General features: G+C 39.9%; 1 protein-coding gene across 1 annotated transcript in view; it reads left to right on the top strand.

Annotated features, from left to right (window-relative positions):
- The window catches only part of LOC118767207 (SWR1 complex bromodomain subunit bdf1-like), a 54,854-nt gene that overhangs the window by 16,219 nt on the left and 23,617 nt on the right, over positions 1-15,018 (top strand). The window contains exons 2-3 of the mRNA XM_036511455.1: positions 2,913-3,405; positions 14,400-14,559. Coding sequence (XP_036367348.1) covers positions 2,982-3,405; positions 14,400-14,559 — 584 coding nt within the window. The 5' untranslated portion in view covers positions 2,913-2,981. The remainder of the gene's footprint in view (positions 1-2,912; positions 3,406-14,399; positions 14,560-15,018) is intronic.

The following is a 15,018-nucleotide window of genomic DNA, read 5'->3' as shown; positions in this document are numbered from 1 at the left end:
TTGCTGTTAAAACAATGGTTCATTTGATAGGAACTCGTTAACCTCTTAGCTAGTCTTTATGTACTGGTTTCTTTGATTCTGCGTTTTTGTATTTTGGGTGTTGGCACATAACAATTTCTATTATAGTAGCTGATTTTATGGCATATATAATATATATATATTATATATATATATATATATATATATATATATATTATATATATATATCATCATCATCATCACCGTTTAACGTCCGTTCTCCATGCTAGCATGGGTTGGACGGTTCGACCGGGGATCTGGGAAGCCAGAAGGCTGCACCAGGCTCCAGTCTTATCTGGCAGTGTTTCTACAGCTGGATGCCCTTCCTAACGCCAACCACTCCGTGAGTGTAGTGGGTGCTTTTTACGTGCCACCTGCACAGGTGCCAGGCGAGCCTATATATATATATATATTATATATAGGCGCAGGAGTGGCTGTGTGGTAAGTAGCTTGTCTGCCAACCACATGGTTCCAGGTTCAGTCCCACTGCATGGCACCTTGGGCAAGTGTCTTCTACTATAGCCTCGGGCCGACCAAAGCCTTGTGAGTGGATTTGGTAGACGGAAACTGAAAGAAGCCCGTCGTATATATGTATATATATGCATGCGTGTGTCTGTGTTTGTCCCCTAGCATTGCTTGACAACCGATGCTGGTGTGTTTATGTCCCCGTTACTTAGCGGTTCGGCAAAAGAGACCGATAGAATAATACTGGGCTTACAAAAGAATAAGTCCCGGGGTCGAGTTGCTCGACTAAAGGCTGTGCTCCAGCATGGCCGCAGTCAAATGACTGAAACAAGTAAAAGAGTATTTATATATATAAGAATAAATGTTTTTATATATAATGAACGTGAAATACAGGAAGGGACGAACACGGAACACAGACAAATCATTCGAAGCCTTCAATCTTCAGTCAGACACCGAATCATCATAGCAAATTTCGGCTGTTCAATTCTGATATTTGCTCCAACTCGGCCAGCCCCAAGAAAAAAAAAACTAAGCTGTAAGCATTAGATTCTTGGTAGAAGACAGGAATGTGAACGCACAGACGGATGTGATACAAGAGACGAAAAGAAATTGAAAACAGTAATGAATAAACAAAATATATATAACGGTGGTTGTCATACGACTTTGACCAAATGAGAGACAAAAACAACAACATAGCAGCTGGCGTAGAAATAATTACCGTTTCGGTAGCGGGGACACATGTTGGTCGAGATACGATGGCAACCAATGGAATGGTTAAGAAGCAGCAGGTTGCAGGAGAGAGAGGGATCAAAGAGGGTGGAAGGCAGGGGACAGAATCAGTGACCAAGAGAAAAGGAGAAAGAAGGGATTAAGGAGGATGGGAGGAAGAGGGGGAAGAATCGGAGGGCGCCAAAATAGTTTGGTGAAGAAGCAATGGCGGGTAGGAAAGACAGTGTATATAGAAGTCGTGCAGGGTTTTAAAATTGGACAAACAAACGGGGGGGTGCACGTAACGCCGCAATAATATAAGAATAAATGTTTTTATATATAATGAACGTGAAATACAGGAAGGGATGAACACGGAACACAGACAAATCATTCGAAGCCTTCAATCTTCAGTCAGACACCGAATCATCATAGCAAATTTCGGCTGTTCAATTCTGATATTTGCTCCAACTCATATATATATATATATATAATAATAATAATAATAACATTAGGGAGTATAACTCCAAACTTACAGGGAAAATTAGATTTAGTATTAAATCAAATTTCACAGTATATAAATATATAAAATATGAATTAGAGATAAAACCACTATTAGGCAACTATTAGACATAAACCAATACATAAATAACAAATAATATAAATATAATTAATATAATATATATATATAATTTTTTTTTTAACACGGAGGCCTACATCAAAAAAAAAATTTTTTATATATATATATATTTGTTATTTCATCATCATCATCGTTTAGCATCCGCTTTCCATGCTAGCAAGGGTTGGACAGTTCGACCGGGGATCTGGGAAGCCAGGAAGCTGCACCAGGCTCCAGTCTGATCTGGCAGTGTTTCTACAGCTGGATGCCCTTTCCTAACGCCAACCACTCCATGAGTGTAGTGGGTGCTTTTTATGTGCCACCAGCACAGGGGCCAGAGGAGACTGGCAAACGGCCACGATCAGTTGGTGCTTTTACGTGGCACCAATACGGACGCCAGTCAGGCGGTGCTGGCATCTGCCACGTTCGGATGGTGCTTTTAACGTGTCACCGGCACAGGTATCTTAACTAAAATTTCCATATATATATATACACACACACACACATATATATATAGACCGTTAGCTCCTACATGCATTTTTTTCTCTCCTTGTTTTTTTTCTGTGTATCTTTCTGTCGAAGAGTGTAGGCTCGAAACGTAAAAGACTTTTTCTATTTCTATTCCTGAGTGCTATACTAAATACATTTGTTTGTTTGTACTCCACCTGCCTTCGTCTTTTGTTTATTTTCGTAAACCTTCACGTTAGATATATATTATATATACATACACACACATATATATATACATATACACAATTCAGTTGGAATCATTCAAGAAAAGAAGCAGTGGTTATTTAGTCACATTCCTTTATGTTCTCTGTTCAGACCCAACTGATCAACTTGAATGGTTTATTTTACCTCCTCCAAGGTCAGTAAAATAGACGCCAGCTATACCGGCAATATACCTTGCCTGTTCAGTTGTTTGTGACTCTCTCTCCTTTCAAGTTTGTAACCTTGTACTAACATAAGACATTTTTAAGTACTCTGTTGTTTCAAGTTAATTTGGAATCAGCTTTTGATATTTAGATGCAAAACAAACAAAAAAGAATTGTCCCTTCATTTAACAAAAGTTACAAGAAATTTTTTTTCTTTTTACTTTATTTAGGTTGAAATCAATGGTCCCAGACCTTTTAGCAAAACCGGCAGCATTAAGTGCGATTTAAACCCATCTGTGATGCTAACTTTGCCCGGAAAAAGCAGCACTGCAAAAGACCGTGTCCCTGTCCAAAACAAAGTGGTCTCCGAACTGTGTCCAATCGAACCTCTCACAGATGGCAAGAGCACTGTGGTAAACAGTGTTTGCAGCAATTCTGAGGGTACTGTTGCCGAACGAGGGGACAAGCTTTTGTCAAAGGTGACACCGAGGGCGACTAAGGACGAGAAAACACTCGGAAAGTCAATTCTCATCAGTGTTAAGACTTCGGCTGAGGTGGTTGTCGTGTCCGAACCGTTAACAGTACTTTCTACGACGTCAGACAGAAAGGGTTCAAACAGCAGCCATGTGAGCAGCGAAGATCTCCTCCAAGGGCAAGGCAAAAGCGTAGAGGTCCTTTGTAAAGAAAACCTTGAAGAAATGGTCCCTGCTGGAAGTCCTTCAGGTAAGATTTTCTTTCAGTTAAACTCTTTATTTTTTTTTCTTTGTTTTTGACATTATGGGCATTACTCTTTACTCTTTTACTTGTTTCAGTCATTTTGACTGCGGCCATGCTGGAGCACCGCCTTTAGTCGAGCAAATCGACCCCCGGGACTTATTCTTTTGTAAGCCCAGTACTTATTCTATCGGTCTCTTTTGCCGAACCACTAAGTAACGGGGACATAAACACACCAGCATCGGTTGTCAAGCAATGCTAGGGGGACAAACACAGACACACAAACACACGCACGCATATATATACGATGGGCTTCTTTCAGTTTCCGTCTACCAAATCCACTCACAAGAACGTAAAGATGGATGAAATGGCTGCTAAGCATTTCGCCTGGCATGCTAACGATTCTGCCAGCTTGTGCCACCTTGAATGTTACAGTAATTGATGTAATAAACTGATTGATGCTGCCTTTTTGTTTTCCTTCTCTTCTGATACTTTCTCCCAAGTAGTTGAACTAAGCTGTAGAGAGTTTCTTAAACTGCAAGTTCCTTGAGAGTACAATCACCATCTCTGTCTGTTTCTCTGTCTCCCTATCTAAGGAAGCTGTGCATTCATCTCTTCAGCAAGACACCTATTTCTTCCCATGTATCATACTTTCACATTGTTCAGTAACTATACCCAACTCAGTTGAGCCAATTTTGTATTGTGCATTCCTTGGTGACCCCACAGGTGTTGGTGCCATGAAAAAATGCACCCAGTACACTCTGTAAAGTGTTTGGCCTTAGGAAAGGCATCCAGCTGTAGAAAGTATGCCAAAGCAGATACTGGTACAGCTCTCTGGCATTTTGGTTTCTGTCGAACTGTTCAACCCATGCCAGCATGGAAAAGGGGATGCTGAATACCAGTTATTATGATGAGACTTAAGAATGGTGGCAGAATCAGAATATAAAATACTGATTTTATTTTTTTCTCCTGCTGTTAGTTTAGCATGGTATCATAAACACGATCATCTGTAACTCATCTGCTTCCTCCTCCTCATCATTATTGGATGCACATCCCAATTAACTATATTTCTAATGAAACATACCGCTTATCTGTTTCAATTAAAATTGAAGATTAATTAGCAAGTCTTTGAAAGGGCTTAGTAAATAAATTTCTATTTCGTTATTAATGGTCGTCTTTGAGAGTGAATTTCCTCTCAGTATATTCCATCTGGTGCAAATTTTCATGTTAACTTGAGTACCTTATTGTATGTACATCTGCCTAATGATTCTCTCAACACTATCTCATCAACTACAGTAGAGTCAGTGCTTCCCTAAAAAGGTCTAATAATGCCGAAACATGTTATCTCCTGCACTTACTGAAATAAATAAAAAAAATAAATAAATGCGCCCTTTTAAAGCCTAGCCATGTTCCCCAGCTGGTTGGGACGCCAGTCCATCGCAGCATTACTCATTTTTGCCAGCTGAGTGAACTGGACAACGGGAAACGAAGTGTTTTGCTCAAGAACACAACACGTCGCCTGGTCCAGGAATCAAAACCACAATCTTACGATCATGATGCTGACACCCTGACCACTAAGCCACGCGCCTCCACCGAAGTAGCTGAAATAAACTTCTATGTTGTTAAAAATCCAAAAAGCCCCGTGCCAGTGGCACGTAAAAAGCACCATCCGATCATGGCCGTTTGCCAGCCTCGTCTGGCACCTGTGCCAGTGGCATGTAAAAAGCACCCACTACACTCATGGAGTGGTTGGCATTAGGAAGGGCATCCGGCCGTAGAAACATTGCCAGATCAGACTGGGCCTGGAGCAGCCTTCTGGCTTCCCGGACCCCAGTTGAACCGTCCAACCCATGCTAGCATGGAAAACAGACGCTAAACGAAGATGATGATGATATTAGATGAACTCCAATTTCAGCCATGCATATTTCAAGAAAAAAAAAAAGATTTTAGTGCATTAAAGCTTATGGGAGCCCTAATTTTGCAATTAGGACCTGGGCTGGTTTTGCAAAGCATTTTTTGAGGGGGGAAAAAAATGCATCTTATAGGCCATCAAATAAGGTAGTCATAACATTATAGTAATATTTAATAATTAATATTTCCTCACTGCTTAATTCTGATTAGCTTTTTAATGTTCACTTTTTTAATTATTTCTAATTAGTTTCTTAATGCTTACTTAATTAAACTGGTTTCTGCTATTTAGCTGCTGTTTGCAACACAATTTAATGAATATTTTATTATTATTTTTTATTTAGCATGCTAATTATTGATGAACAGATTTAATTTAAATATGAACCCTTAAAAATAGTGTATATATTTGTAATAGGGGCCACGTGCATTTATACCTGCTAATATTGGTTAAACCAGTTTGCAATATACCTTCTGTGTGGAGGCACATAGCTTAACCCTTTCGTTACTATATTTCTGACCAAAATACACCCCTTATGTGTTTCAATTAATTTCTAACATAATCATAAATTTAGTCTGGTTTCATTAAACAACTATAACTTTTTTATTTATCAATATATTAATGTGAATTTTGGAAGATAATTTAATGAAAGGTTCTCAACCAATTCTATCCCATAATTTTTGTCACAAAGTAACTCTAATTGCAGGTAAATACAGGTAAATTCAGCAAAATATAAAATTATTAAAATTTTTGTTCAAACATCGCTATAGAAAACGGTATTGGTTAAACCAGTTTGCAATATACCCTTCTGTGTGAAGGCACATGGCTTAATAGCAAGGGTGTTTGACTCCTGATCGTAAGGTTATCAGTTCTGTTCCTGTTGGCATGTTGAGCCCTTCAGCTAGACACTTTATTTCTTGTTGCCCCAGTCCATTCAGCTGGCAAAACTGAGTTGTACTCGTTATTCAAAGGGGCCAACCTTGTCACATCGTGTTATGCTGAATCTCCCCCGAGAACTCTGTTAATTAGATTACTCTGGCAAATGCAATGCTTATATACTCTTTACTCTTTTAATTGTTTCAGTCATTTGACTGCGGCCATGCTGGAGCACCACCTTTAGTCGACTTATTCTTTGTAAGCCCAGTACTTATTCTATCGGTCTCTTTTGCCGAACCGCTAAGTGACGGGGATGTAAACACACCATCATTGGTTGTCAAGCAATGCTAGGGGAACAAACACAGACACACAAACATACATATATACATATATATATATATATATATATATATATATATATATATATACAACAGGCTTCTTTCAGTTTCCGTCTACCAAATCCACTCACAAGGCATTGGTCGGCCCGGGGCTATAGCAGAAGACACTTGCCCAAGATGCCACACAGTGGGACTGAACCTGGAACCATGTGGTTGGTAAGCAAGCTACTTACCACACAGCCACTCCTGCGCCTATATATTCACATTGAATTAAGCATGCATTATCTTGTAGATTTCAGTAATGCCATCATCATCATCATCGTTTAACGTCTGCTTTCCATGCTAGCATGGGTTGGACGACTTTGACTGAGGGCTGGCGAACCAGATGGCTGCACCAGGCTCCAATCTTGATCTGGTAGAGTTTCTACAGTTGGATGCCCTTCCTAACGCCAACCACTCCGAGAGTGTAGTGGGTGATTGCTTATTTTTACAATGACATTGTTAGGTAGGCATGACAGGCCATATCTGGCCAGTTTGAACATAAAACTGGTGGAAAATTTTAGGCTGGATACAGCCAGTTTAAATACTAAAGGGTTAAGGGTACGCGTGTCTGTGGAATACTCAGCCACTTGCATGCTAATTTCAGGAGCAGACTAAAGGCGGCAAGCTGGTAGAAACGTTAGCACGTCGGGCGAAATGCTTAGCTGTATTTCATCTGCCGTTACGTTCTGAGTTCAAATTCCACCGAGGTCGACTTTGCCTTTCATCCTTTCGGGGTCGATAAATTAAGTACCAGTTATGCACTGGGGTTGATGTAATCGGCTTAATCCCTTTGTCTGTCCTTGTTTAGCCCCTTTGTGGGCAATAAAGAAACAAGACTATTTGGTTGATCATATCAACTGGAACGCTCAGCCAACAGTATATCTGTGTATATCATTTCTGGTTCATTCAGATTTCTCATTCCTTGAGGTCAGTTCTCACTGTCTTGTCTCAGACATTCCTGAGCTTGACCCTGCTATAGGAAAACCTTCAACAGAAGACAACACACACACACACACATTCACACGCCCACACAGGTCAGGGGTACTATTTCACCAAGCTCTCACCTCTCCGTTCATGTTGCTCCTTTTCTCCTTCCCCCCCTTTATATTCTGCTGATACTCGATGATGATCGCTTTCTCAGTTCGCATGTACCCGCTCCTTCTCAAAAAGGGTAGAATTACACTCTTGAGTCTGGATAAAAAGAATCTTTTTTAATTTTTCTTTTAGCTACCATTTATTTATTTATTTATTTACTTACTTCTTGTGTTCTTGCTCAGAAATATTTTTGCTGTTCTAGCCAGATGTGAACCAACCTTGAATCTGTCTCCCACCCACCGACACACACCCAAACACCCACCCACACACACACACACACACACTCCATGTAATTTAAATTTTTTTTTAAATTTATTTATTTGTTTTTTTTTTTTTTGGCTAATGTGGAATTCAGTTTCAGTCTGTTCCCATGGTACCAATTATTTAATAGGGGTGTTTCGTTGCTTTTATTACTTTACGGGTTTAATTATTTTAACTCTTCAGCTGTGATACCAATACCAATTTTTTTATTATTATTATTATTATTATTATTCCTTCTTTGTCTTTTCTTCATTTTTTTTTTTTTTTAATGAAATTTGATCTCTATCACTTTTGTTTTCTCTTCTTAATCTCTCCTCTTCCCCCCCCCTCCATGTGTGTGTGTGTGTTATATCTTTTGATATTTAATCCTTTTTTTCCTTCTTTTAAATTGTGTTTTTATTCTTTCATTCTTCCTTTCTCTTTCTCTGAAGTAATTTTGTTGTTTAATTCAAAACAGGGTCACGTTTCTTACTGTGTTTCAGACATCCTTTGCAGCAGCAGTAGCAGCAGAGGTGTTGGGGGTGGGAGTGGTTGATGATGATGATGATGGTTTTTGCATATTCTCAAAGCATGAGAATTTTAAGAGACGGTGTAAGGGGGGAGGGGTGTAGTTCTACGGGTGCCATTCCTTTCCCGCCCAAATGAAATTACTTTAATTAGGAATCCAAGATGTCTTGTTAATTAGTCTTCATTTTCTAGCGTTTTGTTACAGATGGTATTGACATTTTTCTCTTGACCGAGCAATACTTGTGGAAGGTGGAATGGCAAATCCATCATTATCTTGATTATATTGATGACAATTCTTTCTGCTGTGGTGGACACAAGGCCAGCAATTTTTTTTTTTTTTTTTTTTTTTTTGTCAGACTAGTTGCGGCGCCACTGTCTGTTTCCACCCTGTGCTGAACCAACTTTGCCTTTCGTTCCTCTTGGGCCATAAAACAAAGTCCTTGCCAAATACTGGGGGGTTGATTTGACTAGTTCCCCACCTCCACCCACCCACCCACCTCTGACTTTGTACCTGTCTTAGAAACAGTGATAATGGTTTCTGATTTAAGGCACAAAACTTAGCAGTTTTGAAGGGAGGTGTTGGTTGGTTAATTAGTACCATCAGCTCCTATTCTTGACTGGTGGAGGCACATGGCCTAGTGGTTAGAGCAGCAGACTCGAGGTTGAGGGATCGCGGGTTCGAATTTCAGACAGGGCAATGTGTATGTTTATGAGCGAAACACCTAAGCTTCACGCGGCTCTGGCAGAAGGTAATAGTGAACTTCTGCTGACTCTCTTGCCACAACTTTCTCTCACTCTTTCCTCCTGCATCTTGCAGCTCACCTGCGACGGACTGGTGTCCCGGCCAATATGAGCCAGGCATGGCTCGAGAAGGAACAAAAAAAAAAATTCTTGACTGGTGCTTTATTTTATTGATCCTAGTGAGATGAAAGGTAAAGTTGACCTTAGCAGAATTTGAACTCAGAATATGAAGGGCTGGAATGAATAGCATAAAGTATTTTGTCCAACACTAACAGTTCTGCCAGCTGACAGAAGTTCTTTTAGTGGAGAAAGAATTCTATTTTATCAGTTTCAATGTGTGACTGCTGCTGTTTTTTCAATGTTTCTCAATCAGGGAGTGGTTGTGTGGTAAGTAGCTTGCTTACCAACCACATGTTTCCGGGTTCAGTCCCACCGCGTGGCACCTTGCGCAAGTGTCTTCTGCTATAGCCCCGAGCCGACCAATGCCTTGTGAGTGGATTTGGCAGATGGAAACTGGAAGAAGCCTGTCATATATATGTATTTGTTGTGTCTGTGTTTGTGTGTCTGTGTTTGTCCCCCTAGCATTGCTTGACAACCGATGCTGGTGTGTTTACGTCCCCGTCACTTAATGGTTCGGCAAAAGAGTCCCAGTCACTTAACAGTTCGGCAAAAGAGACTGATAGAATAAGTACTGGGCTTACAAAGAATAAGTCTCGGGGTCGATTTGCTCGACTAAAGTCAGCGCTCCAGCATGGCCGCAGTCAAATGACTGAAACAAGTAAAAGAGTAAAAGAGTAGTGCCAAGAAAGAAAGAAAAAAAAAGCCTTCATGGCATTTTTTCTAGTGCTCTAACCATTCTGCCAATCCACCCCCAACACCCTCTGGTGATTTCTTTAACATACTACTAAAGTGACAAATGAGGAAGACAGTCACAAAGGCTGACATACAGCTTAGCAGTTGATAAGGGGGGAAAGAATCAATGGATTAGAAAAAAACAGCATGAAATATAAGCATAAAACAGTAACATCATAATCATTGTCATCCTTGTTTTAACGTCCACTTTTCCATGCTTGCATGGGTTGGCTGGAGTTTATTCAGGCAAGATTTTCTGTGGCCAGGTGCCCTTCACTGTTACCAACCCTCACCGATTTCTAAGCAAGCTGATAAATTTCTCGGGAAGGTTAACGAAAATAAACAAAAGACGAAGGCAGGTGGAGTACAAACAAACAATGTATTAGTATGGCGCTCAGGAATAGAAATAAAACAAGTCTTTTACGTTTCGAGCCTACGCTCTTCGACAGAAAGATACACAGAAAAGAAACAAGGAGAGAAAGAAATTGCGTGTTTGGTGCTAACGATTCAACATTTTTTTGTCAGGTTGTGTTTTCACAAGTTATTGGGAATTAGCGACACTGTTTATACGATAGTGACACATAGTGTACGGCCATCACGCAATGTCATGACAGACTGCTTATGTGATGGTGACACTTGTTTACAACTGTTACACGATGCCAAGACAGAGAAACACAAACACACACGCGTGTACGTATGTGAATAATAAATACTACTGCTGCTGAGGATGAATGATATTTGGTTTTGTCTGTCGTTCTTCCATACTCATTAAGTCCCCGATGTGTGTGTATAAACAGAAGCACACACACACATTTTATTTTTTACCTGTTTCAGTCATTAGACTGTTGCCATGCTGGGACACTGCCCTGAAAAATTAGGGGTTCATTCCCATTGCGTAGCACCTTGGGCAAGTGTCTTCTACTATAGCCTTGGGCCAACCGAAGCCTTGTGAGTGGATTTGGTAGACAGAAACTGAAAGAAGCTTGTTTTAAATATATATATATATATATATATATTTATTTGTGTGTGTGTGTGTGTGTATGTCGCTTGACAACCGATGTTGCTGTGTTTACATTCCATGTAACTTAGTGGTTCAGCAAAAGAGACTGATAGAATAAGTACTGGGGTCGATTACAACGAATAAGTCCTGGGGTTGATTTCTGCGACTAAAACCCTTTGGGGCAGTTTTCCTGCTTGGCCACAATCAAATAGCTGAAACGTGTGAAAGAATAACAGAATAAAGATAAGCATTGCTTTTGACAGAATAATGTGAAAACTGAAGGGTTAAGCCTCCTGTCGTAGGTACCCCATTGGTGTGTGTGTGTGTGTGTGTGTGTTTGTGTGCCAAGCTATTTCTTGGGTGAGGGACATGAGGCTGCATACTCTAGTCTGCCTAGTTTTTTTTCTTTTTTTTCTGAAAAAGCAGGTGCCACTTCTATTTCATGGTTCAGTAATTAATGGTAAGAAAAGGCATCTGGCTGTTAGGAAAAAAAGTTGGGTGGGATGTGGGATGTGTACTGAATGGGGTGGGGGGGTTTGATATGGGGGGAGGGCAAAATAAAATAAATTTTCTCATTATCTCCCCCCTCCTCCTCTTCCTCCTCCTCCTTCCTTTTTTTTTTTACCTAACAATATGCAAATGTTCAAATTTGGGAAATAGGGATCATCACACCTTTTTGTTAATATGGCAAACATTGGCATGAAACGATTTGAAAGAAAGAGAGCTTTGTGGTAATTTGAGAGAAAAGTAAGACTCTGCGTGTGTGTGTGTGTGTGTGTGTGTGTGTGTGTGTGTGTGTGTGTGTGTGTGAGTATTCTTGTTGAAAGTCGATCCATTGCTAGTATGCCTTAATCATCTATGTGAACTGGTGTGTGTGTGTCCTAATTTTTTACCCAGCGATGTGTGTGTTTGTGTACACACACAGACACATACACACATACACATAAAGCAATGTTCATGGGTCATTAATTTCTTTGGGTTTAGACAGAGTATCTATACCTCTGTAAACTAGCTGTGTGTGTATATATATGTGTGTGTGTGTATATATGTGTGTATATATATATATATGTGTGTGTGTGTGTATATATATGTGTGTGTGTATATATGTGTGTGTATATATATATATATATATATATATATGGATACGCACATACACTCATTCTCTCTTTCACAGGTAAAGAAAAACTGAAAAAAAAGGGAAAGACTGGGAGATATGTGACACACAGACACACAAGCACACAATACTGAAGGAACGTTTGATTGGTCGGGAGCTGCAAAGAGAAAGACATGCTTTTGTCTATGGGAGTGGTGAGCAACAGACTCTCGCCACACACACACATTCTCACACACACATGCACACGCACACACACACACTGCTTTACACATGTGTGCAAATCTAGTCCAAAGTGTCCCGTTTCAGCAAGAAGACAGCAAATTAGATATGTGATGCAATGCTGAATAATTTCTTTGTGTGAATGTGAACGTGAATATATATATTATATTATATTATATTATATTATATTATATTATATTATATTATATTATATTATATTTCTGTTGTACATATAACGTTACATGACTTTTTAAATATTTCTTGTAGCAGTCTCAAGAAACAAACTTTTTTTTTTGTGGTGGTGGTGGGGGATGGTTTTATATATATATATATAAGTTGTGTGACCTACTTTCACTGTTGAAAAAACGGCAGTAACTTCTTATGGTTTTTGCATCGGGGGTTCAAACTCAGCAATAGTAGATGTGCTTGTGCATGTCTTGTCACTGAAAGTTTTTTGGGGGTTTTTTTTTCTTTCTGGTTTTTGTTGTTGATTGAACAGAGCTATGATGGAAAAGCAATTGAACTGTGACAGTCTTGCTGTGTTTTTTTTTTTTTTCCTTGTTGATTTTTTAAGGAATGGGTGTTCCCATTCTCATTAGCTGTAGCTTGTGGGACCAGGGGCTCAGACACAGCCACCTCTCCTAACACTCTGTTAGGAGTCCCTTCCCCGCTATCCAGTACTTGATGTTATTTCTTCGGCCCTTGTTAACAAGTGAAATCGGAATCGAAATCGCTCAAAAATCAATGGAAATTGTAGTTGTGATACCAGTGGGACATAAACACACCAGCATCGGTTGTCAAGCAATGTTGGGGGGACAAATGCAAACATATAAACACACGCACATACATATATATATACATATATACGACAGGCTTCTTTCAGTTTCCGTCTATCAAATCCACTCACAAGGCTTTGGTCGGCCCGAGGCTATAGTAGAAAACACTTGCCCAAGGTGCCACGCAGTGGGACTGAACCTGGAACCATGTGGTTGGTAAGCAAGTTACTTACCACACAGTCACTCCTGCACCCAGTTTGTTTACATCCCCATAACAGTAGTTTGGTTAAAGAAACTAATAGAATAAATACCAAACTTGGGGGAAAAAAAACATAAGTACCAGGGTCAAATTGTTTCCTCTAAAAGTGTTCACGGCAATGCCCCAGCATGGCCACCGTCCTATGATTAAAACACAGAGACGATAAAGATGTATTTTTAAAATTATTTAAAAAAAAAATTGTTGTTGTTGTTGTTGCAGCAGCACCTCCCCTTTCCTGCAGTTGTGCGTGTGTTTTCACTCACAGCTGAGATTGTACTCGGTCTTACACGTTAGCAGCATCTTCATCAACTCATCAATTACACAGCATGTCTGTTACCTACAGGGGAGAAGTGGAATGGAATGGAATGTACTTCACCTTCCACGGACGCCCATTTTAACTTGATGGAAAGCGTCGGGTATTGTTCAAGGTTTCATCCATCTTTGCATTATCATGTTCAACCGCCCCCATCCCCGCCCCCTCCACCCTGCTAGTCCTGCGGCAGGCACGGAAAGGAAGCAAAACCCAAACACAAATGAGGCTGCTGCTGTTTAAATTCTTCATTCTGCGGAATGAAAAACTCAACCGTTATTTCAAAATAGCCAAAAAGTGAAGGTTTTATTCAACATCAGTAACTAGCTTCTCTTGTCATAGCTTTTTCTTTCCCATCCCAGTTACGAAAAAAAACCAGATATTTCGATGTGGTGTGAAAGAAGGAAAGTTGTAAATACAGTCGAGCTAACGGGTTCCTCATGAAGATAATATGGACGCCGCACGGGCTCGAAAATTGAACCGTTATGTAAACCTCCTCGAGGAATGTGAAGACGCAGGCTGGAAAGTGGAGCATTTTCCTATCGAAGTCGGATGTCTTTGCCCATCATCGGTCTACACCTGTATAAACCTGCTAGCTGCGGATATATATATTTATTTATTTTTTATTATTTATTTATTATTTATTTATTTATTATTATTATTATTATTATTATTATTATTATTATATTATTATTTCTCTTCCCCAGGGACCGAAGTGAGTAGCAGTTCAGACAGCCAAGGTGATGGTCTATTCAGCACTGATACAAACCCAATCCGAGTGAGTCAGAGGAAGAGAAAGCCTCCCGCCACCCTTGATGATAACCCTTCCCCGCCTTCCTTGGGAGGCTGGGTTCGCATTGCTTTGGGGTAAGTTCATTGTATACAGATTGTTTGTTTGTTTACATGTATTAATTTGATGGTGTGTTTGTATCTTTGCGTGGTGTACCTGCATCTGTGTATATATATATCTGTTTGTATATATACATGTTTGTATCAGAGAGTATGTGTATGCCAGTATCTCTCTCTCTCTCTATATATATATATATATATATACTCTTTTACTTGTTTCAGTCATTTGACTGTGGCCATGCTGGACCACCGACTTTATTCGAGCAAATCGACCACGGGACTTATTCTTTTGTAAGCCCAGTACTTATTCTATCGGTCTCTTTTGCCGAACCGCTAAGTGATGGCGATGTAAACACACCAGCATTGGTTGTCAAGCAATGCTAGGGGGACAAACACAGACACACAAGCATACACACACATATATATACATATATACGACGGGCTTCTTTCAGTTTCCGTCTACCAAATCCACTCACA

Source organism: Octopus sinensis, linkage group LG19 (assembly GCF_006345805.1).
Source record: "Octopus sinensis linkage group LG19, ASM634580v1, whole genome shotgun sequence".
Classification (NCBI taxonomy): domain Eukaryota; kingdom Metazoa; phylum Mollusca; class Cephalopoda; order Octopoda; family Octopodidae; genus Octopus; species Octopus sinensis.
The sequence above is the reverse complement of the archived record's forward strand: the minus strand, read 5'-3'. Positions and strand labels throughout refer to the sequence as shown.